General features: G+C 33.7%; 1 protein-coding gene across 2 annotated transcripts in view; it reads right to left on the bottom strand.

Moving 5' to 3' along the window:
* Positions 1-25,978, bottom strand: part of LOC138702920 (cardioacceleratory peptide receptor-like) — a 167,558-nt gene that overhangs the window by 9,911 nt on the left and 131,669 nt on the right. For both annotated transcript variants that reach the window (XM_069830327.1, XM_069830326.1), the window contains exons 4-8: positions 16,954-17,057; positions 15,542-15,635; positions 13,793-13,888; positions 11,996-12,169; positions 11,809-11,919 (exon numbers count right to left, since the gene is read on the bottom strand). In XM_069830327.1, the coding sequence (XP_069686428.1) occupies positions 11,809-11,919; positions 11,996-12,169; positions 13,793-13,888; positions 15,542-15,635; positions 16,954-17,057 (579 nt within the window). The remainder of the gene's footprint in view (positions 1-11,808; positions 11,920-11,995; positions 12,170-13,792; positions 13,889-15,541; positions 15,636-16,953; positions 17,058-25,978) is intronic.

Below are 25,978 nucleotides of genomic sequence, written 5' to 3'. Positions count from 1 at the left end.
AAAATGACGTCTCAACATCTGATAAGGGCATGAATACCCACAAAGTGTTATGCAATGCATTCCACACATATCAAAGAGTATTTTAAAGAAAAAAAATTTTTGAAATTTAATTTACCGGAAACAACAATAAAAGTGGGCGAGTGATTTAAAAATCCATAGCGGAGGAAGTTTAAAAATGACGTCTCAACATCTGATAAGGGCATGAATACCCACAAAGTGTTATGCAATCCATTCCACACATATCAAAGAGTATTTTAAAGAAAAAAATTTTTGAAATTTAATTTACCGGAAACAACAATAAAAGTGGGCGAGTGATTTAAAAATCCATAGCGGAGGAAGTTTAAAAATGACGTCTCAACATCTGATAATGGCATGAATACCCACAAAGTGTTATGCAATGCATTCCACACATATCAAAGAGTATTTTAAAGAAAAAAAATTTTTGAAATTTAATTTACCGGAAACAACAATAAAAGTGGGCGAGTGATTTAAAAATCCATAGAGGGGGAAGTTTAAAAATGACGTCTCAACATCTGATAAGGGCATGAATATCCACAAAGTGTTATACAATGCATTCCACACATATCAAAGAGTATTTTAAAGAAAAAAAATTTTTGAAATTTAATTTACCGGAAACAACAATAAAAGTGAGCGAGTGATTTAAAAATCCATAGCGGAGGAAGTTTAAAAATGACGTCTCAACATCTGATAAGGGCATGAATACCCACAAAGTGTTATACAATGCATTCCACACATATCAAAGAGTATTTTAAAGAAAAAAAATTTTTGAAATTTAATTTACCGGAAACAACAATAAAAGTGGGCGTGTGATTTAAAAATCCATAGCGGAGGAAGTTTAAAAATGACGTCTCAACATCTGATAAGGGCATGAATACCCACAAAGTGTTATACAATGCATTCCACACATATCAAAGAGTATTTTAAAGAAAAAAAATTTTTGAAATTTAATTTACCGGTAACAACAATAAAAGTGGGCGTGTGATTTAAAAATCCATAGCGGAGGAAGTTTAAAAATGACGTCTCAACATCTGATAAGGGCATGAATACCCACAAAGTGTTATGCAATGCATTCCACACATATCAAAGAGTATTTTAAAGAAAAAAAATTTTGAAATTTAATTTACCGGAAACAACAATAAAAGTGGGCGAGTGATTTAAAAATCCATAGAGGAGGAAGTTTAAAAATGACGTCTCAACATCTGATAAGGGCATGAATACCCACAAAGTGTTATGCAATGCATTCCACACATATCAAAGAGTATTTTAAAGAAAAAAAAATTTTGAAATTTAATTTACCGGAAACAACAATAAAAGTGAGCGTGTGATTTAAAAATTCATAGCGGAGGAAGTTTAAAAATGACGTCTTAACATCTGATAAGGGCATGAATACCCACAAAGTGTTATACAATGCATTCCACACATATCAAAGAGTATTTTAAAGAAAAAAAATGTTTGAAATTTAATTTACCGGAAACAACAATAAAAGTGGGCGTGTGATTTAAAAATCCATAGCGGAGGAAGTTTAAAAATGACGTCTCAACATCTGATAAGGGCATGAATACCCACAATGTGTTATGCAATGCATTCCACACATATCAAAGAGTATTTTAAAGAAAAAAAGAATTTGAAATTTAATTTACGGGAAACAACAATAAAAGTGGGCGAGTGATTTAAAAATCCATAACGCAGGAAGTTTAAAAATGGCGACTCAACATCCGATAAGGGCACAAATACCCACAAAATGTTATGCAATCCATTCCACACATATCAAAGAGTATTTTAAAGAAAAAAATTTTTGAAATTTAATTTACCGGAAACAACAATAAAAGTGAGCGTGTGATTTAAAAATCCATAGCGGAGGAAGTTTAAAAATGACGTCTCAACATCTGATAAGGGCATGAATACCCACAAAGTGTTATGCAATGCATTCCACACATATCAAAGAGTATTTTAAAGAAAAAAAAAATTTGAAATTTAATTTACCGGAAACAACAATAAAAGTGGGCGAGTGATTTGAAAATCCATAGAGGAGGAAGTTTAAAAATGACGTCTCAACATCTGATAAGGGCATGGATACCCACAAAGTGTTATGCAATGCATTCCACACATATCAAAGAGTATTTTAAAGAAAAAAATTTTTGAAATTTAATTTACCGGAAACAACAATAAAAGTGGGCGAGTGATTTAAAAATCCATAGAGGAGGAAGTTTAAAAATGACGTCTCAACATCTGATAAGGGCATGAATACCCACAAAGTGTTATACAATGCATTCCACACATATCAAAGAGTATTTTAAAGAAAAAAAATTTGAAATTTAATTTACCGGAAACAACAATAAAAGTGGGCGAGTGATTTAAAAATCCATAGAGGAGGAAGTTTAAAAATGACGTCTCAACATCTGATAAGGGCATGAATACCCACAAAGTGTTATACAATGCATTCCACACATATCAAAGAGTATTTTAAAGAGAAAAAAAATTTTGAAATTTAATTTACCGGAAACAACAATAAAAGTGAGCGTGTGATTTAAAAATCCATAGCGGAGGAAGTTTAAAAATGACGTCTCAACATCTGATAAGGGCATGAATACCCACAAAGTGTTATGCAATGCATTCCACACATATCAAAGAGTATTTTAAAGGAAAACAAATTTTGAAATTTAATTTACCGGAAACAACAATAAAAGTGGGCGAGTGATTTAAAAATCCATAGAGGAGGAAGTTTAAAAATGACGTCTCAACATCTGATAAGGGCATGAATACCCACAAAGTGTTATACAATGCATTCCACACATATCAAAGAGTATTTTAAAGAAAAAAAAATTTTTGAAATTTAATTTACCGGAAACAACAATAAAAGTGGGCGAGTGATTTAAAAATCCATAACGCAGGAAGTTTAAAAATGACGTCTCAACATCTGATAAGGGCATGAATACCCACAAAGTGTTATGCAATGCATTCCACACATATCAAAGAGTATTTTAAAGAAAAAAAAATTTTGAAATTTAATTTACCGGAAACAACAATAAAAGTGGGCGAGTGATTTAAAAATCCATAGCGGAGGAAGTTTAAAAATGACGTCTCAACATCTGATAAGGGCATGAATACCCACAAAGTGTTATACAATGCATTCCACACATATCAAAGAGTATTTTAAAGAAAAAAAATTTTTGAAATTTAATTTACCGGAAACAACAATAAAATTGGGCGAATGATTTAAAAATCCATAATGCAGGAAGTTCAAAAATGGCGACTCAACATCCGATAAGGGCACAAATACCCACAAAATGTTATGCAATGCAGTCCACACATATCACAGAGTATTTTAAAGAATTTTTTTTTCGGAAATTTACTCATTTTTCACCAAAAAATACCATCCTCTACCCTTAAGACATTGCCTACTTTCAGTTTTACATGTAATGCAAAATGCTCAAATAAACATACATAATTACTAAACAAGTTCACAATACTTTTTCCAAGACGTGTTAAGTCAAGTGACTTATCACATTTTGGAACATATTAAAATATTTAACAGCATTGTTACCTAGCACAATATCGATTTCCAAAAATTAAATTCTATCATTAAAGCCCACTTTCCATAATGTTTAACTGCCAAAGTCTCCTTTCGGTACCTTCAATGTATTTCCATTTACATAAAATCATGTTTCCTGAAAAAGAACTCCCTCTTCAATTGTGTATTATTGCTAACATCAGTGCTTGCATCAAATACAAACGAAAACCACGAAGAAAAATTTTTATTCCAATATTTAATTGACTTCTAATATCTGCTTGGAAAAAGTGGCATAAGTCAGTTTCCACAAACGTTTTTTATTAATTTATTGACAATTTACGGAACATCTGCTCGCTTGGGAAAAGAGACATAAGTATTTCTCCCATTACAATAATTCATACAGAAAAAAATCAAATCGACATAAACCAGTGTGAAGACAGGTTTTTTTTCTTCTCCTGTAAAATTAACATTTTTGACTTGTGCCACTTTTCCCGAGCACTACAGATATCAAACCCCATTTATTCTATTCAGCTGCGAAAATTTTAAATAAATGTAGTTATTTATAGCATATTTCGTCAGCTGCTACAATAAGACAATTTTTTAACAAACTCACCCCTCACATACGAGCTTCAGATTGATAGAATTTGCTGTGAAATTCGGTAACTAACCTCTTTAAAATGATTTCAATATTTAAGTCGCGAATATTATCGCTTATATGTTTCAATTCTTCTAGCTTCGTTAATCGCATCTTTCCTAAAGAAAATCACGATGGTAATAACTATTGTAACATAATTATATAGGCAGCCTAAAATATCCTCTTAAATTTAAATTGTTACAGGTTTAGTTATACATTCGTATGTCACATTTCTGGCGTTATGGTGCCTTTCCAGAAAGCAAAAGAAAATATTATATTTCTTGTAGCAAGATCGATTTTCCGTGATACAATTTGTCACTGAGCATCGAACCGAAGGAAATAAAACTTCTAAAATAGCAACGAAAAGTAGAACAATTCTATCTATACTAATAATAAATCTGTAGCCGAAATTTTTCTAGTAATTTTTGATTTTTCAAAATTAATTGGTCCTAACATACATAATTAACCACCCTGAAACCGAAAATCGCTTTTTTTTAAATTTTTGTTTGTATGTCTGTCTGTCTTGTATTGTGGGTCCCTATCACCACGGCATGGCGCGTCCTCAGGTTGCGGATAGAGGAGACGGCCTCCAGATATGGAGGGTAGCTGCGAATATATTGAATAAGCAGTCGTGGACAGCCGATAAGGGGTGGTCCTCCAGCTTGGGGGTTGGGCGAAGGGCTAACAACCCATCACCGTAAAAAACAGCTTGTTACGAATCCCTATAATAAGCCTCGGAATAGGACTGATTCTCTGGCACGACCACAGCAAAGGAATAAGGATTTGATGATAGAGACTGGATTAATCTTGCACAGGATAGGGACCGCTGGCGGGCTTATGTGAGGGCGGCAATGAACCTTCGGGTTCCTTAAAAGCCATTTGTAAGTAAGTAAGTATGTCTGTCTGTCTGTCTGTATGTTTGTTACCTTTTCACGCGATAATGGCTGAACGGATTTCGATGAAAATTGGAATATAAATTAAGTTTGTTGTAACTTAGATTTTAGGCTATATGGCATTAAAAATACATTACATTAAAACTAGGGTTATAAGGGGGCCTGAATTAAATAAATCGAAATATCTCGCTTATTATTGATTTTTGTGAAAAATGTTACATAACAAGAGTTTCTTTAAAAATTATTTCTGATAAGTTTTATTATTTGAAAAAGTTTGACAGGACTGATATTTAATGAGATAAATGAGTTTTAAAATTAAAATAACTGCCATCTAAGGCGGTGTATTGAAATAAAAAACAAATGACTTCGTCTATAAGGGGCCTTGGTCAACAACAATCGAAAGCTATGAATCATAGCCTACAGACAATGTTTCTGTGTTTGTATGAAGTAATATCGGAAACTAAATTGACCGATTTGTATAATTAATTATTATTTCATCATTGGAAAGTGTAGTTTCTCTAGATGGACATAATGCTATAATGTTATTACAGTAACTTCTGAGTGAATTGAGGACAGGTAAGATTAAAATAGCTTATTATGCACAGAAAACTTGATAGGCTATTCTGTGTATTCGTTTCCTGTATTTCTTAAAATAATGTTTATCTCAGAGAATTAACGAACAACGAGAGTGTATTGATTTAGTATGCAGTAATAATATATTATAGCGGTTTCAGAATAAGAAGGCATATGGCCTAAGCCAAATGAGTGCTAGCAACAGTTCGATGTTGCCACATGGTGCACGGTGCACGAGACGTGGAAGACAGAGACAACGGATAAGGACAGAACATATCAGTTGCAGCCCTCTCGCTGAGCGAGCGGGTCGAAACCTGTTTCTTCATTGTGTGTAATATTTAAATATAATTACTCTTACTGAAGTAATTCTCATCTCAATTTTTATTACTTCTTCGCTTCATAGATCAGTAGCTCTTGGAGTCACTAACTTGCGAAATAAAGTGACAGATATGTAGGAATTTACTTTGCCAATGTCTGAGAAAGAATGTTTTAATTCTTACTCAAACTTCCTTGTACAGCAAAGCTGAATTTATTATTGTTTATTTCTCCAGAGGAAAGATAAGGTACAGTTTGTTTGTAGGGGCAGCCTAAGAATCTAGCGATAACAAAACGAAAACATATCTGTAGATACGTAATTTAGTATTGAAGTTGGAAAGTATTTTATTTTTCCTCCGTTAAATGAAGCCTATACAATTAAATTTAATTCTCTAGCTTATACATACCTAGGGGTCCAGGGTTCTACATTCTGGTTACGAATCTGGCTATAATGCAACGTAATCATAATGTATGTTCATATATAATTCAGTACTCATACTGGAACTGTAGATTATTTTATTTTTCTCTGATAAACTAAGTCTATCTAATTTTATTTTATCATATAATTTTTACATATCTAGAGGTCCAGTGTTCCATATTCTGGCTAAGAACCCGGCTATAAGAATATAAGCATATCTGTTCATATGTAGGCCTAATTCAGTACTCATATTGAAACTGAAGATTACTTTCTTTTACTTTATTAAATCAAGCCTATCTAATTTAATTTAATCCTCTAGCTTATACCTACCTAGAAGTCCAGGATTCTATGTTCTATCACTATGGCCTGTGCCAATATAAACCTATGAGTGAAGGTAGTTGTATAGAAGCGAATATGAAAACCGTAATCCAATAATATCGTTAATATATTGAAGATAAGATTGTATATTAGAAAAAATTGTATGAAGTGTAATATATGCAACGAAAGGTTTTTAAAATAGAAATTGAGTTTTGGAATTATAAAATCTCCTCGTTCCTAGCATGCCTGTATTTATTTTAAAAGTGAAATGTAGTTGATGTGCTTCATTTTATAAAGTTTTCTAATGCTCTTAAGGAAGAATGTTGTTAATGCTCTTCGTATAATTCATGGAAAAAGAGGCAGGAGTGCTTATATTTACAATATCACCCAAATTTCTCATATGTTTATGCAATATTTCGTCTTATACCATGTATAATATTCCAATGAAAAGTGAAAATCGTACCTATGATTATTCTCAGCTTTCTTCTTCTTTCCACGTTCTATTTTAATGGCACTGCTAACACATACTACTAATGTATTTAAAATATCGTACGATGAAATAATACACGGTTCTGAAAATTGTACAAATAATTAACACGTTTGTTTTGCGTTATTTTCCAGGAGAGGTAAATTCAAGTATACCACCTATCTTTGTCCTGTCCGAGAATATGAGATAACGTATGCACTTCTAAACCACACGTCTCTGCAGTCAGATTCTTTGTTCGTGAAGAACTGACACGCACTGAATCATTAGTTAGTCCTTTAAAAAAATTATATACAAAAATACCATACTCCTCGCTTGTGAGTGTTGGACCATCCCTTTGCGTATAACAGATGAAACACCAGAGCCAATTGCAATCCCTTCAAGAGACATTTTTACGGTAAGTTACACATCACACAAGGGAAAACAGTCCCCATCTGAATTTGAAAATAAACAGAATTTATCTTCGTTTACAGAGACTGAATTCAGAGCAAAATATGTTCTATGCTGTAGACGCTTCAGCGAGACTGCGCGACGATTTAACTGGGCAACCCCGCTTCACTGTCACTGGCTAGTCGACCTAGACCGGCCTGAACTAGCTCCGCCTTATATGCCTTCTTATTCTGAAAGCGCTTTAGCTTAGCACTTCATTATTTTATAATCCAAATTTTAACTATGCTCAATTGAATCGAGTTAAAATACATAAAATACATATGCATTAAATGCAATGCAAAAAATTTGGGTAATGAGCCAAGCAGATTATGTTGCCCTGTTGTAAAATAAAATTTGTTCCTCCTGAGATTCAAGAGCCCCCATAACAAATTGAAAACTTACTTATCGGGGTACATCCGTTATCAACACACTTTTTATATAATATGATATATGATATGATATGATATATGATATGATATGATATGATATATGATATGATATGATATGATATGATATATGATATGAAATGATACGATATAATATGATATAATATAAATTAATATAATAATATAATATAATATAATATAATATAATATAATATAATATAATATAATATAATATAATATAATATAATATAATATAATATAATATAATATAATATAATATAATATAATATAATATAATATAATATAAATTAATATAATAATATAATATAAATTAATATAATATAATATAAATTAATATAATATAATATAATATAATATAATATAATATAATATAATATAATATAAATTAATATAATATAATATAATATAATATAATATAATAAAATATAATATAATATAATATAATATAATATAATATAATATAAATTAATATAATATAATATAATATAATATAATATAATATAATATAATATAATATAATATAATATAATATAATATAAATTAATATAATAATATAATATAAATTAATATAATATAATATAAATTAATATAATATAATATAATATAATATAATATAATATAATATAATATAAATTAATATAATATAATATAATATAATATAATATAATATAATATAATATAATATAAATTAATATAATATAATATAATATAATATAATATAATATAATATAATATAAATTAATATAATATAATATAACATAATATAATATAATATAATATAATATAATATAATATAATATAATATAATATAAATTAATATAATAATATAATATAATATAATATAAATTAATATAATATAATATAATATAATATAATATAATATAATATAATATAAATTAATATAATATAATATAATATAATATAATATAATATAATATAATATAATATAATATAATATAATATAAATTAATATAATATAATATAATATAATATAATATAATATAATATAAATTAATATAATATAATATAATATAATATAATATAATATAAATTAATATAATATAATATAATATAATATAATATAATATAATATAATATAATATAATATAATATAATATAATATAATATAATATAATATAAATTAATATAATATAATATAATATAATATAAATTAATATAATATAATATAATATAATATAATATAATATAATATAATATAATATAATATAATATAATATAATATAATATAAATTAATATAATATAATATAAATTAATATAATAATATAATATAATATAATATAATATAATATAATATAATATAATATTATAATATAATATAATATAATATAATATAATATAATATAATTGAAGTTGTTTAAGTTATTTGAAGGGTTCAGAACCATAGTGGGCCAAGCGCCATTTACTGAATACGTAGAAAACATGAGTTAAAATTAAGTTATTACCATAATTCAATGGAAACCTATAACAAGTAAAATAAAATATACATATTAAATCTAAATGATGTCAATCTTCATTAAATTATGGTTGCATGTAATAAAAATTAAGAAACATGTTAAAGGAATTGTCATTGCACCAAAGGAGTGGTCTCTGGACCAAAATGATCGAATTTTAATTATTTAAATACAATTTCAATTAAGTAACATATTAAACGATTTATCTGAGCCATTTATACCCGAACCCACGATTTCAGAAGTCGAAATTGCGATAGAAAATCTGAAAAAGTACAAGTCTCCAGGTATCGATCAAATTCCAGCAGAATTAATACAAGAGGGTGGAAGTGCATTATATAGCGAAATTTATAAACTTGTACTTGCTATTTGGGAAAAGGAAATTGTACCAGAACAATGGAAGGAGTCCATAATTGTACCTATTTTTAAAAAGGGGGACAAAACGAACTGTGGTAACTTTCGAGGAATATCACTTTTGTTGACGTCGTACAAAATTTTGTCCAATATTCTTTTGAGGAGATTAACTCCGTACGTAGATGAAATTATTGGGGATCATCAGTGCGGTTTTCGGCGTAATAGATCGACTATTGATCAGATTTTTTGTATTCGGCAGATAATGGAGAAAAAATGGGAGTATAAGGGTACAGTACTTCAGTTATTCATAGATTTCAAAAAGGCATATGACTCGGTTAAGAGGGAAGTATTATATGATATTCTTATTGAATTTGGTATTCCCAAGAAACTAGTTCGATTAATTAAAATGTGTCTCAGTGAAACATACAGCAGAGTCCGTATAGGTCAGTTTCTATCTGATCCTTTTCCAATTCACTGCGGGCTAAAGCAGGGAGATGCACTATCACCTTTACTTTTTAACTTCGCTTTAGAATATGCCATTAGGAAAGTTCAGGATAACAGGCAGGGTTTGGAATTGAACGGGCTACATCAGCTTCTTGTCTATGCAGATGACGTGAATATGTTAGGAGAAAATCCACAAACGGTTAGGGAAAACACGGAAATTTTACTTGAAGCAAGTAAAGCGATCGGTTTGGAAGTAAATCCCGAAAAGACAAAGTATATGATTATGTCTCGTGACGGGAATATTGTACGAAATGGAAATATAAATATTGGAGATTTATCCTTCGAAGAGGTGGAAAAATTCAAATATCTTGGAGCAACAGTAACAAATGTAAATGACACTCGGGAGGAAATTAAACGCAGAATAAATATGGGAAATGCCTGTTATTATTCGGTTGAGAAGCTCTTATCATCCAGTCTGCTGTCCAAAAATCTGAAAGTTAGAATTTATAAAACAGTTATATTACCGGTTGTTCTATATGGCTGTGAAACTTGGACTCTCACTCTGAGAGAGGAACATAGGTTAAGGGTGTTTGAGAATAAGGTGCTTAGGAAAATATTTGGGGCTAAGCGGGATGAAGTTACAGGAGAATGGAGAAAGTTACACAACACAGAACTGCACGCATTGTATTCTTCACCTGACATAATTAGGAACTTGAAATCCAGACGTTTGAGATGGGCAGGGCATGTAGCACGTATGGGCGAATCCAGAAATGCATATAGAGTGTTAGTTGGGAGACCGGAGGGAAAAAGACCTTTAGGGAGGCCGAGACGTAGATGGGAGGATAATATTAAAATGGATTTGAGGGAGGTGGGGTATGATGATAGAGACTGGATTAATCTTGCACAGGATAGGGACCGCTGGCGGGCTTATGTGAGGGCGGCAATGAACCTTCGGGTTCCTTAAAAGCCATTTGTAAGTAAGTAAGTATTAAACGATTTATCCTTCTATCAAACACGAGTGTTCCCTGGATCAAATGTCCTATTTTAATTACGTAATTACTTTATATTTATTTCTAACGGGTGCAGCGGAGCGCACGGGTACGGCTAGTATTAACATAAAAATTAATTTAGTTAGGAAACAGTTTCTTTTTCATTTGTCACTTATGAGTGCGTTTCCATAGTAATTCTTAATCCATCTTGCTTTTCTATCCGGAAAGATTTACAGCTGTCATGAAACTTATGTTTGTCTTTCCACAGCAACTCCTATCTCAACTTGCGCCTATAACTCACAGGATCGACAAATGATATACAACTTCTGTATATATTTCCATGGCAACTCCATTCGCACCTCATGTGTATGTAGCCTACTAATTTGACAGCTGTCGTTGTGTCCTCGAAAATGCTTGCTGTTGCGAAGGTCTTACAGTAAGGTGATACCTTTTAACATTTGAACTAAAGTTGTGCGACGTTATCACATGTCATGTTTCTGAAAACAATGAGAAAAAGACAGCAAACAGAGGGACAAGCAAGGTCTCACCGAACACGATGACGAAGGTCATCTTGACAGTCTTAATCTTGGCCTTGGGGATGAGCCCCCTGGAGCTGGCGCGCCTCGAATCCTGGTCGTCCGCGGACGCATGGTTTCCGTCTGCAACAACAGACAGTCGAAAATTAGTTTGCATGGATGTCGCTGCACAGGGATGAGGCGCTGCCAACCAACTCACTTTTGACGGGGCGTGGCGTAAGTAGTTTGCTCTTGCTCCAGATGGTTAGCACGATGACCGCGTAGCACGCCGTGATTATGAGAGCGGGCAGCACGAACACTGTGACGGCTACCAGGGTCATGTACAGCTGCCACTGCCAGGGGTGCGGGAACTCGATCCAGCACTGCAGCTCCTCTGCAGCAGGTAGCAAGCTGATTCTAACATGCTTCAGACTCATTAGGTTGCTCTAAAACACTCCAAACTCATAAACACAAGCTAAGGTTGCTTTAACAACATTCAAAACTCATAAACACAAACTAAGGTTGCTTTAAAAACACCCAAAACTCATAAACACAAACTAAGGTTGCTTTAACAACACCCAAAACTCATAAATACAAGCTAAGGTTGCTTTAAAAACACTCAAAACTCATAAATACAAGCTAAGGTTGCTTTAACAACACTCAAAACTCATAAATACAAGCTAAGGTTGTTTTAACAGTACTCGAAACTCATAAATACAAGCTAAGGTTGCTTTAATAACACCCAAAACTCACAAATACAAGCTAAGGTTGCTTTAACAACACTCAAAACTCATAAATACAAGCTAAGGTTGCTTTAACAACACCCAAAACTCATAAATACAAGCTAAGGTTGCTTTAACAACACCCAAAACTCATAAATACAAGCTAAGGTTGCTTTAACAACACCCAAAACTCATAAATACAAGCTAAGGTTGCTTTAACAACACCCAAAACTCATAAATACAAGCTAAGGTTGCTTTAGTAACACTCAAAACTCATAAAAACAAGCTAAGGTTGCTTTAACAACACCCAAAACTCATAAATACAAGCTAAGGTTGCTTTAACAACACTCAAAACTCATAAAACAAGCTAAGGTTGCTTTAACAACGCCCAAAACTCATAAATACAAGCTAAGGTTGCTTTAAAAACACTCAAAACTCATAAATACAAGCTAAGGTTGCTTTAAAAACACTCAAAACTCATAAAAACAAGCTAAGGTTGCTTTAACAACACCCAAAACTTATAAATACAAGCTAAGGTTGCTTTAGTAACACTCAAAACTCATAAACACAACGTAAGGTTACTTTAACAACACTCAAAACTCATAAACACAAACCAAGGTTGCTTTAACAACACTCAGAACTCATAAACACAAGCTGAGGTTACTTTAACAACACTCAGAACTCATAAATTACGAGCTAAGATTGCTTTAACAAGACTTCAAACTCAAAAACGTAACCTTAAGGTTGCCTTAACTATACTCAAAGCTCATAAACACAAACTAAGGTTACTTTAAGAATACTCAACGCTCATAAACACAAACTAAGGTTGCTTTAGCAGCACTTCAAACTCATAAACACAAGCAAATGTTGCTTTAACAGCACTCCAAAGTCATAAATAAAAACCAAATATACTTTAACAATTGAAACTTATAAACACACACTAAAATAACTTTAACAACATTTCAGATCAGAAACACAAGTTAAAATAATTTTAATATCACTTCAGACTGGAAAATATCAACTCAGATTTAACAATACTCTACACTCGCAAGCAGAAAAATAAAAATAACTTTAAGAGCACTTAAAAGTTACAAATAATGTAGGGAAGGTCAACTATGGACCAATAAATATTTACACGAAGCTACTGAAAACGTACGAACAAACTGTTACTATGAATAATGGGGTGAATTAATTTTAGTACTCTGTAAATTACGGTGCCTGTGTCTACTGTTACCCGCTGATCCAGTGTGTCGGAGAAGTTGCCGCATGCGTTAGGCGCTCAATGCTGACCGTACCTTGAATCTGCTTCTCCTCGTAGAAGATGACGATGGGGACAGAGAAGAGCAAGCTGAGCAGCCAAGCGCTCGCCACCAGGATGCGCGCCCGTCGCCCTGCAAAATCCAGGAGGGGAAATGGAATAGCTACAGACATCCCACGCAAATAATTCTTGAAGTTAAATATAATGTATTTATCGATAGTTTAGGACTAGAATTTGTAACATATCATTGAATTGTAGCTTTACAAAAGACTGACAATTGATTTATTTATTTAATTAATTGATTATCTATCTTTCTACAGGGTGCGTCAGAAAGAACGGATGGATTTCAAACTATCGATACGCAGCGAGGGGAGGGATATAGTGAGAGGGACCACGACTGTTGGGTCAGCCATAGAATGCAGTTTCAGTTGAGAACATGGTGTTGGTCTGGTGTACAACGTGCTTTCATCGCAGAGACATTTTTGAAAAATGAAGAGTGTGATCGCTACTCAGGACTCATTTCGACATCGGACGTCACGCTAGGATTCCAACTCGGAATACAATTTTGTAATGGGTGGCTTCATTTCGTACCACAGGTTCAACATTAAAGAAGAAATCACCTGGACGAACACGGAGCACGTGTACACCTGCAAATGTGGAGACAGACAGTAGGTTATCCGGCCACCGCAACGATCAGCCCGCAAACATGCTATTGCACTGAGATTGTCCGAGGCTACGGTAAGATCTCGCGCCCTGCGAGTTCTTTCTTTGGGACCATTTGAAGGCGTAAGTAACCACATACACTGGACGAACTGAAGATGGCGATTCGTGAAGAAATCGCGGCAATTCCACCAACTATGACTGTGAAAATGACGGCGAACTTCAGAAAACGCCTCGATGCCTGTATCGAAAGCCAAGGACATCATATGGATGACGTTGTATACCATAAATAAACTGCATGTATTGGTGAATCTGTTGATAACAATAAATTTTTGATTTGATGAATCCTTACAATTTTCTTGCTCTGTGTAATCCATCCGTTCTTTCTGACGCACCCTATATTTATCTGTTTATCTATTTATATATTTATCTATTTATTTACCTATCCATCCACCCAACCATCCACTCAGATTTTGTTTTAATATTTATGATAATGCTGATTAAGTGAGTGTTGGATCACAGTATGTAAATTTCTAATCTATAATTTGCCTTGGTGAGTAAGGAAAACCACGAAAACCCTAGTCATATTATCTGTCCACGGGGTTCGAACCCGGAACCTATCAAATGCGAGCCTCAAACGTTACCGTCTAAAGCCACTTCGCAAGGCTGAATTAGCAGCGAAGGAATTGGCGATATCGAGATGATATTTGGCGAGATAAGGCAAAGGATTCGCCAACACTTGGGAAAAACCTCGGAAGAACCAAACTAGGTAATCATCCTAAGCGGGAATCGAACCCATGTTCAAGCGCAGCTGCAGATCAGCAGGCAAACGCACTACCGCCTGAGCTACGTCTATGGTTCTACTTCCTTTGTCACTCTGCTTATAAGCATGATGTAAATCATTTGACTTGTTTATCTAAATTGTATAAAAATAAGAAATGGAACTTGGTACTGGCTGCAAACAGCCATTACAATACAAACGTCGATGCTGTATCGAATACATTTGCCTTTATCTCTCTGTTCGGTGTGATGCATAGAGCTCCAGGGGCCACAAATCTTGGCTTTACGCGCTCAGCAGCCCATCGAACTAACAAATATGCAGTCTTAATAATAACAGCATACTCACAGCTGCCTGAGAAGTTCATGGGGTGTGTGATGGCGTCATAGCGGTCGATGCTCAGCGCCACCAGGACGTACGTCGAAGAGTATGTTACCGTCGCCTGCAACACACATTTATATGTCATTGTCTCAACGGGGATACATATTTTGAGGTAATCGAACTCGATATAATTATTTTTAAAATATGATTAAGTCACACAGTGCAAACACTAAAATATGTATTTTTAATTGGTTATTTTACGACGCTTTATCAACAGATATGGTTATCTAGAATCCTAGTGAAATGGAGGTGAAAATGCCGGCTAAATGAGTCCAAAGTCTAAAGTTACCCAGCATTTGATCTTAATGGTTGAGGGAAAACTCCGGAAGATATCTCAACTAGGTAATTTATCCCAGCCAGGATTTGAACCCGGGCCCGCTCGTTTCACGGTCAGGCGGGCTAACCGTTACTCCATAGTGATGCACACTAATTTTCTTCAATTAGTCAAGTAAAAGAAGTCAGTGAAGTTAATTCAGACAGTCAAGTCAGCAAAGTCTAGCGAGTCAGTAAAGTTTGTCGAGTAAAGAAAGTCAGTGGTGTCGGCAATATCTGTCGAATCAGGAAAGTCTGTCGAGTCAGCAGTCTTTTGAGTCAGCAAAGTTTGTCGAGTCAGCAAAGTGTGTCGAGTTAGCAAAGTCTTGAATTCAACAAAATTTGCCGAGTAAGGAAAGTCTATGGAGTCTGTCAAATTATCGAAGTCTGTCAAGTCAACACAGTCTGTCGAGTCAGCAAAGTCCCTCGAAGTAGCAGCCTGTCAAGTCAGCAAAGTCTGTTGAGACCCAGTCTGTCACGTCAGCGAAATCTGACGAGTCAGCAATGTCTGTTGAGACGCAGTCTGTCACGTCAGCGAAATCTGATGAGTCAGCAGTCTGCTGAGATGCAGTCTGTCACGTCAGCGAAATCTGACGAGTCAGCAAAGTCTGTCGAGTGAGCAAAGTCAGTTGAGTCAGTAGTCTCTCAAGCCAGCTAATTAAGTCATGCCAGCGAAGTCTGCTGAGTCAGCAATCTGATAAGTCAGCAAAGTCTGTCAAGTCAGTCCAGTGAATGAAGTGAGTAAAGTTAACCAAGTCAGTTAAGACAGTCAAGTCAGTATAATCACTCAAATGAGTTAAGTGAGTCAAGTCAAATCAGTCGCCAGTCTAGTCAGTGAAGTCAGTCCAGTGAGTAAAGTTAATTCCTGCATTCAAGTCAGCAAACCAATCAACTGGCCGAAAGGAATCAAGATTCAATTTCCGACGCACTGCGTTGAATGTTGGATGCATAGATCGCGTGTGTGGCCCGCTCTTCGTTAGCGTTCCTTCGCACAGCGCCTCTCCTATCTCCTTAACAGCAGGCAATCTGTTTACACACAGCATGCATTCACAATGATGGGTACTCGCCTGCAAGAACTTGATGATCTTGCACGCCGCGTTGCCGGCATACCAGGCGACCGTGGCCCTCCACACGATGTCAGTCAGGACGCTGATCAGACCCACGGACAGGTCTGAAAATCAAATACTTGTGTCAATGAAAGAATGAAGTGAGTGCCCAGAGAGAACCTGCACCAACACCGTGTTTTTCTACCTTAAATTACATATTTTGGAGTCGGCCCAAAGATGAACCTAAGACTCAGACGTAGAAGACAGATTGCTATTTGGCTAACGGTCACCATCATTATCACGAGTCACTGTATGAAAAAATAGTCACCTTGTTGTGGAGAGAATATAATGATGATGATAATGATAAAGTAATTAGAATTAATAATAATAATAATAATAATAATAATAATAATAATAATAATCTGATTGAGATTGAAATTCTGGCTGATATGTAGGCTACATCTATTATCAGGCAGTACATCTCACTTGATGATATGTGTCAGAGGAAGAACAATTGTTCCTGTACATATGAAGTCTGATTAATGGGATATATAGCTAGTCAGCGATGTATGCAATGGAGGGGAAAGGAAATGGCCATCTTACCCCATTATCTCCTGGCCTAGTTCCCGTTGCCTCACGTGTGATTCCTTATTGGTATCACTTATGAGGTTCAGACCTGTCTTCAGACAGTTGACTAAACAACAACAACAACAATAATAATAATAATAATAATAATAATAATAATAATAATAATAATCTCCTCTAATTGAGGTTCTGGCTGATACGTACATCTATTATCAGGCAGTACAACTCATTTCACGATATGTGTCAGAGGAAGAACAAATTATTGTTTGTATGCATCTGAAGTCTGATTAGTGTAATATGTAGCTAGTCAGCGATGTATGCAATGGAGGGGGAAAGGAACTGACCACCCCACCCCATTATCTTCTGGCATAGTTGCCTCATGTGTGATTTCTTATTAGTATCACTTATGAGGTTCAGACAGTTGACTGAACAATAATAATAATAATAATAATAATAATAATAATAATAATAATAATAGCCACCGCGTAGCTCAGTAGGTTGAGGCACTTCCTGCCGATCCGAAGTTCCGCTCGGGCGTGGGTTCGACTCCCTTTTGGGCTGATTACCTGGTTGAGTATTTTCCGAGGTTTTCTCGAACTGTAATGCGAATGTCAGGTAATTTATGGCGAATCCTCGGCCTCATCTCTCCAATTACCATCTCGCTATCACCCATCAACGCTAAATAACCGAGTAGTTGACACAACGTCGTTTAATAAGCAACCAAAAATAATAATACGATTACTATTATTATTATTATTATTATTATTATTATTATTATTATTATTATTATTATTATTATTATATTCAGCGACCCCAGGCGTGTCCCCTGGAGTTTACTTGCTCGTAGACGCGACATAAATCAGTGGAATGGGGCTCGGGGTGATCGGCCGCTTATTCTTGGCTTTATCTCGGGGCGACTGTGTGGAAAATTGGCTCAAATCACCGACACGTGCAAGGCGGGGTGCAGACTGGCTGTGCGGTGTGACCTAACATAACATGCAGCCGAACACACTTCAATACCACTACCGTCGCACGAAATACCTTGGTGCATCCTCTGGGATGTCTTCTTCCTTTTGACATAGTACAATACATACTTTCATTGACAAACATCCTGGTTTCATTATTTCTATTTTCATTTATACAGGGTGGAAGTGATATAATTGTGCACATCGAAATGGGGCAATAGAATATATTTAAATAAATATAAGAAACGTGTTAATATTTCTGTAATTAAGTGCATGATTAATTAGAAAATTAGTCTGAAATTATGCGTAGTTTGGCAACAAGGCGTCGCCGGGTCATCTACTAATAAAATTACAAATACGCACTCAGACTGAATAGAAGCGTTTCGGCCATTATTGTCACCGCAAAGGGTTACCAGATGTCCTAGGTATTCATTCATAGTTTCTGCCGAGGACAGGTCTTTCACTGCAAACCCAGCTTTCTCCAATCTTTCCTATTTTCTGCATTCCTATTTTTCTTCGCCTATGATCCATATATCCTAATGTTGTCTATCATCTGATATCTTCTTCTGACCTGAATTTTTCTTCCGTTCATCATTCCTTCCATTGCGTGACACTCGTCTGCACCTCTCTGTTGACCCCACGGTATGACAAATTTCTGAATTCCAATAATTGTATATTGAATTTATTAACATAGTGTTATATAATTTCCTCTGTTATTTGGCAATTGTACCTACATTTTACATTTTTGGCTATGATATCTATACTTAACTATTTTTCATTTATTGTTATTTGGTATTTTTCATTTATATTTATATGTGTGTCTTTTATCTATTTGTTTTTTTTTTTAATTTGTAATTACACTTGTATCTTGCATTTGTATCTGTTTTATCCCTTTTTTCATGTTATATGCAATTCTATGTTTTTTTTAAACAAATATCTGTACTGTCTATTGCAATTGGGGCTTTGCGCTGTTATAGACATAAATAAATGAATAAATAAATAAAATAATAAATAAATAAATAAATGAATAAATAAATAAATAAAGGAAGGAAGGAAGGAAGGAAGAAAGAAAGAAAGAAAGAAAGAAAGAAAGAAAGAAAGAAACAAATAAATAAATAAATAAATAAATAAATAAATAAATAAATAAATAAATAAATAAATAAATAAATAAATAAATAAATTCTGTATCTGTTCCAATAAATCTTTTCATGAAATTGTGTTTTCTTTCTGTAAACGGCCTCAGGGAAACTTACTTTCTTGACGGCCCTCGTAATTGCGCTCCAGTGCCCAAAATTCGTATAAGCACTTGTTTTTACACTATTAATATAGTGAAAAAAAAAACATTTTTATCTGCATCCATGAGAATGTTTGCTTATTAGTCAGTGACACAGACAACTTTGTTTTTCTCTTCCTGATCAGCTTCAGTATTATTCTTTCTTCTCCCAGTCTTTATATTGCATTATAGTTACAAATACTAACAAATATTTACATCTGATAATATGAAAGATTCCAGTGCCAGACAAAGCTGGATCCTTTTTATATGCCCTACATCGACAAGAGACGCTCTTAGCTTTACGTTCTTTCAACGAAGTGTCATTCTAACATTTATTGTTCATATTTCTCGAACTGACTTCAATGCAGAAATTTATATACTTGGTATATCCACAAGTATCTCAAAACTTTCCGGGAATCGAGCGCGGTCCTGGCAAGAAAACAGATCGAGGCAATTGAGAGCACAGTGACGTATGAAAGATGTTTTCGTCGAATAGTTATTCATTCTTTATATCGGATGTTTTGCATAGAGAAATATCATTTCCGTCTTAAGTCGCAGCATCTTCGTGTTGACACGAGTTCGTTTAACCCCATAAAATCTTTTACTGCGAGTTGCCCGTCCCGCCTTCAGCAATAATCCGGCACGCAGCAAACTCACCCTTCTCTCGCTGCCGAGGGTGCACTGTGTCAGCCATGAAGTCAGGTAGTGGAGCAATGGTAGAACGGAGCTGACGACCGACAGTACTTGTATGAAATTTGGTACTGGGTCCGAAGTTCTCAGGTTCAAACCCAGCTGAGAGAGATGGAATTTAAAGGACGATAGAATTTTATAATGGCTTTCTATAGGGGAAACTGTAGATCTAGCACGAGCACGAGTTCTACTCTTTCAGGGGCGAGGTAAAGTTTTTCTGTATATATTTTATGTTACAATTATTAGCAAAATAAATAGATAGATAGATAGATAGATAGATAGATAGATAGATAGATAGATAGATAGATAGATAGATAGATAGATAGATAGATAGATAGATAGATAGATAGATAGATAGATAGATAGATAGATAGATAGATAGATAGATAGATAGACAGACAGACAGACAGACAGACAGACAGACAGACAGACAGACAGACAGACAGACAGACAGACAGACAGACAGACAGACAGACAGACAGACAGACAGATAGATAGATAGATAGATAGATAGATAGATAGATAGATAGATAGATAGATAGATAGATAGATAGATAGGTAAGATTCGAAGATTTACGGGGAGTAAAATAGGCCTAATCTTGTCCCCGCTGTAGAGCTCTTAAAAATTTCATTAACCATTTCTCGGTCACCTTGAAATTTCGATCCTGAACAACCTTCACAGTTGAAAGTAAAATATACAGAGTGTACCGAAAGTTTCCATACACAGGAAATATAAGCTTAAAACATCTTAAAGATGTCGGAAGAAAACAAGAAATGTCAAGACACATCATTAACGAGAAAAACAAGTTTTAATACCTGAACAATCCTGGTTTTTAAATGTCCAACGTTACTTTACACGAACATTTTCACTTTTAAATTTTTTCTGTAATTGGACAGTTCTGTAGTCCCAGTTGCCACCTATAGAATGCGCTGTATACCATAAAATCGCAAAAAATAGGCATTTCTTGATTTCCTTCAACACCCTTCATCTGCAAGACCTTATCGTCGATGTCTGTCATGTGACGACGGACAAGTTGCTTTTGCATCGGAACACGTTGGAACACATTCATCGACATCTGCCTGAATGTCGAAAGCCGTTATATTGAGCAAATTATGTCACACTTCTATTTTGAACTCATATTCTCTATTAATCATTTCAAGGGAAAAATTATTCCGGCACCGGGTATCGGTTCCGGGATCTTTGGCTGAACGCACTAACGCTCTACCGGCTGAGCTACTCAGGAACTTCATCCCACACCGTCTCAATTTTTCCCACATACCTCTACTGGTCTGTCAAGACGCCAGATTCCACTCTAAGTATGTGGTTATAAAGGGAAAAATTGAGACTGCGTCGAGTGAAGTTCCAAGGTGCTCAGTCGGTAGAGCGTTGGTGGGCTCAGTTAAAGATTCCAGGATCGATACCCTGCCCCCGAAAAAAAATTTTTCCTTGAAATTATAGCCAACGGGGAGCTTTATCTGAAAGCTAAATTTACATGATATTTCCTATGTTTGGAGAATTTGCGACACCCTGTATATTAATAGGCCTACTAGTACTACTGCTACTGCTATCACTACTACCACTACTACTAAAATACTGTATGAAAATTAACTGGACGCAGAATAGCAAAAATTCATACAACGGTAAACTAACCAGTTAATATGTAGCCACTGTTTCTGCAAAACACCGGATGTTATCTAAAATTAATACTAATATGAGCGTATATATGATGTGTACACATGTAATAATTCTGTAAACACACAACTACAACTAATAAGACAATCCGGTTATTAAAACAGTAAACTGCAGACCTTTATAAATTTAATTGTACTCTAAGGTAAATATTTATATAATGTTACCAGCTAGGAACACATACTGTATTTGTAAAGCATCAGTAAATTATAGTTATGTTTATGTAGAGATATTATGTTCATTTCCAGAGCTCCAACAAAACAAAATAAATAAATAAAAAAGTAGGCCTATGGCTAGAGACAGATGCAAATGCCTCTATGTATTTTGAAGCAAAACGATAATCAAATACATGTGCATGAAACCATGCACTGCTGAGATGTATAAAATTCACTTACATGACGTACTCAAACTGCTCATTTTCAAGTTTATATTGCTTTATTTTAAAATTAAGTAGAATATGGCAAGGGGTCCGAAAGGTTGGGAACCCTTGCCCCGTCACGTACTGCGATCACAGTCAGGTTCGCTGATGCCCTGCATGCCACGCATAATAATGTGTCCAATGTCCTAGTACCGGTATCGTCATAGACAAATAGCGTAGGGAGACCTAGAATTCAATGTGTACTTTCGAGAGGCTATTGAAGCGACGTTAAACCCAAACTACTGGTGAAAACAATCAGAACTAGTACATCTCACGTTACACATTAGTTTATTCCAATCCAGTTGTTTACTCTTTATACGTAAGATAGCATTCTAGGGTTAAACTCTTAAGCCATTACGCTGCTTTGAGTAGTAATATGAAAAATAGTAGTAATAGCATTGTTTGTCTAGTGAATATCTGTGAGCTCTCTCCTTTCTTTCTTTGCTTCTTTCTTTCTTTCTTTCGTTCCTTCTTTCTTTGCTTCTTTCTTTCTTCCTTTCCTTGTTTTCTTTTTTCTTCCCTTCTCTTCTTCCTTCTTTCTTTCAGTCGTTCTTTCTTTCTGGCTTTCTTTCCTTCTTTTCTTCTTTCCTTCATACCTTCTTTCTTTCTTTAGTTCTTTCGTTCTTTTCTTCTCTCCTTCTTTCTTTCCTTGTTTCCTTCTTTCTTTCCTTGTTTCCTTATTTCTTTCTTTCTTTGTTTCTTTCTTTCTTTGCTTCTTTCTTTCTTTCTTTCGTTCCTTCTTTCTTTGCTTCTTTCTTTCTTCCTTTCCTTGTTTTCTTTTTTCTTCCCTTCTCTCCTTCCTTCTTTCTTTCAGTCGTTCTTTCTTTCTGGCTTTCTTTCCTTCTTTTCTTCTTTCCTTCATACCTTCTTTCTTTAGTTCTTTCGTTCTTTTCTTCTCTCCTTCTTTCTTTCCTTGTTTCCTTCTTTCTTTCCTTGTTTCCTTATTTCTTTCTTTCTTTGCTTCTTTCTTTCTTTCCTTGTTTCTTCCTTTCTTTTTTCCCTTCTTTCCTTCCTTCTTTCTTTCTATCTTCCTTTCTTTTTGTCTTTCTTTCCATCTTTACTTCTTTCGTTCTATTCTCCTTTCCTTCTTTCTTTCTTTTCTTCTTTAGTTCTTCGGCTCTATTCTTCTTTCTTTCTTTCTTTGCTTCTTTCCCTCTTTCTTTCTTTCTTTCTTTGTTTCTTTCTCTCCTTCTTTCTATTTGTTTAATCATTTATTTATTTATTTATTTATTTATTTATTCAGTCTCTCTTTCTTTCTTTTTATTTTTCCCTCTTTTCCTCATTTTTATTCTTTCCTTTCATTCGAATGCTTTCTCTTTTACATTTTTTCTTTCCTTTCTATTTCCTCTTACTTTAATTTTTCCTTATTTCTCTAATTTCCTTCCATATTCGTTCGTATATTCTTTATGTATATTTCTTGGCTTCTTTTTATTTCCATCTTTTCTGGCCCGCTCCCTTCCACATAATCTCCTCGTCATATATGCGTGCTCTTCCTTGACAAATACGACAAGAGCGAAGAAATCGGTCGCAGCGCAGAGATGGGAAAACTTGCCTGCATACATTACTTCCCACACGAGCGCTGGCCCATGAATATGGAGCGCCCCGCTTCTGCTTCCGCTACTAATTGGCACACAAGAGCGGCGGGCATTTCGTTCCTTACCGAGACGGTGGAAAAGGTCTTATGACGAGGACAGTGACGAAATAATAATGATAGGAAGAAAAAGTAGCTCAAAGAAATACGAGCGAGATTTGGGCCTGCAGGAAATAAAACTATGTGAGCTCCAAGCCCGTAGGTGACTTGCCTCACTGCATCGGTGTGGTCGCCACTGAAGGAACCTACTGAAATCTCGAAAGGGGAAAGCCGAAAGACGAACGTAACCTATTAGAAGATGTGGCAGAGTACGTGCATCCCAAGCAAGTATCTTACAATTCATATCGCGCATTGCTTCAGGTACGGTATGTCGAATACTAGGGTAACTTTAATATATTTGTTTCAATTATTAAATCAAGATGACTTATCATGTACAAATGTGAAAACTTATAGTACTTTTACCATATTATAAGCAATTATTAAACCAGGGATATCGCCTAGGTTGATACATCAGCTATTACTTTTATTTTTTTTTAATATCTAAAATTTACATTTTAAAAACTAAATCAGTCAAAATAGGAATGAATGTATAAATAAATAAATAAATAAATAAATAAATAAATAAATAAATAAGTAAATAAGTAAGTAAATAAATAAGTAAATAAGTAAGTAAATAAGTAAATAAGTGAGTAAATAAATAAATAAATAAATAACTGAATTAATGAATAAATAGATAGATAGATAGATAGATAGATAGATAGATAGATAGATAGATAGATAGATAGATAGATAGATAGATAGATAGATAGATAGATAGATAGATAGATAGATAGATAGATAGATAGATAGATAGATAGATAGATAGATAGATAGATAGATAGATAGATAGATAGATAGATAGATAGATAGATAGATAGATAGATAGATAGATAGATAGATAGATAAAACTTTATTGTCGATGGCATAATGTATGCATAGACATGGTCAAATATATACAATTTCAATTTAATGTGAAATAAGTCAAATATTAAAAAAAAAAAAAAACATTATTCATTTCAACGGCCCATGCGTGCATCCTCAAGACTGTAGGGACACAATTTTATTAATTTCGTTTTTATATAATTCTTAAATTTCAGAGAATTGTTTGTATATTTGATGTCATCAGGCAAACTGTTGTATATTTTGATACCAAAGACCATATATGTTCTACTAGTGTTTGTAAGGTGGTGAGCTGGAATAGTTAAACTATTTTTGTTACGAGTGTCGTAGGTATGGAAATCACAATTTTGATGAAAATCAGACAGATTTTTATAAATTAGTAGTAAAATATTAAAAATGTATAAACCATAAACAGTAAGGATATTATATTGTAAAAAATGTTCCCTACAAGAGGTCCTACTGTCAACACCCGCTATGCATCTGACAATACGCTTTTGAGCAATAAATATATCATTCAGCATAAATAAATGACTGAATAAATGAATAAATAATTAAATAATAAATAAATGAATTACTGAATAAATAAATAAGTAAATAAATAAATAACTGAATAAATAAATAAATAAAATAAATAATTGAATGACTGAATAAATAAATAAATAATTAAATAAATAAACAATTAAATAAATATATGAATGAATAAATAAATAAATAAATATATAAATACTTAAACAATTAAATGAATGAATAAATATAAAATAAATAAATGACTGAATAAATGAATAAGTAAATACATAACTGACTGAATAAATAAATAAATAATTAAACAAATAAATGGATAAACAAATAATGAAATAATTAAATAAATTAATGAATTACTGAATAAATAAATAAA

This window comes from Periplaneta americana, chromosome 7 (assembly GCF_040183065.1).
Source record: "Periplaneta americana isolate PAMFEO1 chromosome 7, P.americana_PAMFEO1_priV1, whole genome shotgun sequence".
NCBI classification, from domain to species: domain Eukaryota; kingdom Metazoa; phylum Arthropoda; class Insecta; order Blattodea; family Blattidae; genus Periplaneta; species Periplaneta americana.
This window is presented reverse-complemented; position numbering and strand designations above follow the sequence as displayed.